General features: G+C 61.0%; 1 protein-coding gene across 1 annotated transcript in view; it reads left to right on the top strand.

Moving 5' to 3' along the window:
- The first annotated feature begins 781 nt into the window (after positions 1-781).
- PSMG4 (proteasome assembly chaperone 4) overlaps positions 782-2,195 on the top strand; it is a 9,386-nt gene continuing 7,972 nt past the window's right edge. The window contains 1 exon segment of the mRNA XM_017497463.2: positions 782-1,075. Within this exon segment, the coding sequence (XP_017352952.1) occupies positions 902-1,075 (174 nt within the window). The 5' untranslated portion in view covers positions 782-901.

The raw sequence follows: 2,195 nt of genomic DNA, 5'->3' as shown, positions 1-2,195 counted from the left end.
AGAGACGGGGTTTCACCATGTTGACCAGGATGGTCTCTATCTCTTGACCTTGTGATCCACCCGCCTCGGCCTCCCAAAGTGCTGGGATTACAGGCTTGAGCCACCGCGCCCGGCCAAGTACCTGTTTTTATTTGCACTTTGCAGATGAGGAAACTGAGTCTCAGGGAGGTTAAGGGGGTAGTCCGAGGCCCATGCTTGTACACGATTACAGCTCGGGGCTCGGCGTCCAAAAGGGTGCCTGCCCATCCTCCTGTCAACTTAGTAGACACAATTTTCCTTTCTAAAGGCTTTCTCCCAATACCCTTGCCATTCTTAGTTAAGGCTAGCTACAATGGAGGCCTCCCTGGAGTTAAGGCACTGCTAGGAGGAGGAGGTGGGACCGGAGATGGCTGTTCTCAGAGTGCTTAAAGAACTAATTAAAAGTGAATGTCTGTAGGGCGCAGTGTCTAGGCCTGGGAAGGCGGTGCGGCTGGCTTCAGTCCTTGAATGCCCCACCTCAATAATAATATATTAATTAGGGTGGGGGGGAACAAAGCGAGGGAGAATTCCACTGGGCGCACGTGGCTCCTAGAGGTCACCATCGGACTCTGAGACTAAAATGGGTTTTCCCGGCGAGTCCAGAGAGGTAATGGAGTGCGGGAGAGGCCGGCATGACAGCCCGGGTCAGCGAGGCCAAGTCTCGGTCTGCTCAGCTCAGGGCCGGCAGCCGCCCCGCCCCGCCCACGCCCCCAACCCAAGCCCCTTCCGACTCGCTCCGCCCTGGCCACGCCCCTTACCCCGCCCCTCCGGGACCGAAAGCGAAAGCGCGCTCGGCCTCTCGGCGCTCGCTCGATCGGGTCTGGCCGAGCGGGCGGCGTTGACGACCGGGGTTCGGCGCCGTGGGCCCGGAGCTGAGGGCGGCATGGAGGGTCCGGTGGCCGCCGCGGCCTGGGACGTTTCCCTGCACAACTTCAGCGCGAGGCTGTGGGAGCAGCTGGTCCACTTCCACGTCATGCGGCTGACGGACTCTCTGTTCCTGTGGGTGGGGGCCACGCCGCACCTGCGCAACCTTGCCGTGGCCATGTGCAGCCGTTACGTGAGTACCTGGCAGCAGAGGGTGCGGGCGGCGGGGCGGGGGCGCAGGGGCGCGGGGACGGCGTGAGCCCCAGGCCTCTCCTGGCTCCAGTGGTCGCCCGACTCTCCCGAAGCCCTCCCGCGGGATGTCTTAGGGAACCCGCGGGCGCCCGGGCCTGCACCACCCCGGGAGCTGAGCGCGGGCCCCGAGCCCCTCTCCCTGTCCCGCCGCCCTGCGGCTGCGTCCCTTGGTCTCTGTAGGTGAGAATGTCCTGGGCACGCCACGCGCGCGCTGGGGGACTCGTCTACCTCGTGGCTCTCGTGCCATCTGGATTTTGACCACACTGATAAGTTTTTAGGGGACTCCTGCTTCTCCACTTGATACCTCAGGCACCTCGCAACAGGCACACACCAGGCTCTCTCCCCCAAACCTTTCCCCGCCTCCGCCTGCGCGGCCCTGTAATGGCAGCTCCATCCTCCTGGCTGTGCGCTCGGAGCTTCGCTGTCGTCTTTGATTCCTCTTTCTTCACACTCCTCTTTCTCAGCATTCCACGCGCTGATTCTCCAGGCACTGCTGCCAGTCACAGCAGACAAAACGCAAGCCCCCCTCACCTCCTTCACCTTGCCACGCTGGGCCCAGCCTGGGACATCACCATCTCCCCTCCCCTCCCGCCTTTCCGGCGTTCTGCGTCGCTGCCTGGTGTCTCCTGGTTTCCTGGGGCCGCTGTCGGGAAGTGTCACAGACCTAGCGACTTAAAACAACAGAGGTTTATTCTCACAGTTCCGTAGGCCGGAAGTCTGAAATCACGGTGGCGGCTGAGTTGGTTCCTCCTGGAGGCCCCGATGGAGAAACCATCCCATGTCTCTCTCTCTGCTTCTTACGGTGCGGGCGATACTGCGTGGCCCTTGGCTTGCCGATGCCTCACTCCAGTCTCTGCCTCTGCCATCGCGTGTCCATCTTCTCCCTGTGTGTCTCTCTCTGTATTTCCCTCTTCTTTTTAAAACATTAAACATTTTTTTTTTTTTTGAGACGGAGTTTCACTCATGTTACCCAGGCTGGAGTGCAATGGCGCGATCTCGGCTCACCGCATCCTCCACCTCCTGGGTTCAGGCAATTCTCCTGCCTCAGCCTCCTGAGTAGC

This window comes from Cebus imitator, unplaced genomic scaffold (genome assembly GCF_001604975.1).
Source record: "Cebus imitator isolate Cc_AM_T3 unplaced genomic scaffold, Cebus_imitator-1.0 Scaffold231, whole genome shotgun sequence".
Classification (NCBI taxonomy): domain Eukaryota; kingdom Metazoa; phylum Chordata; class Mammalia; order Primates; family Cebidae; genus Cebus; species Cebus imitator.
Note: the sequence above shows the minus strand (reverse complement) of the source record. Positions and strands in the feature narration are given on the sequence as shown.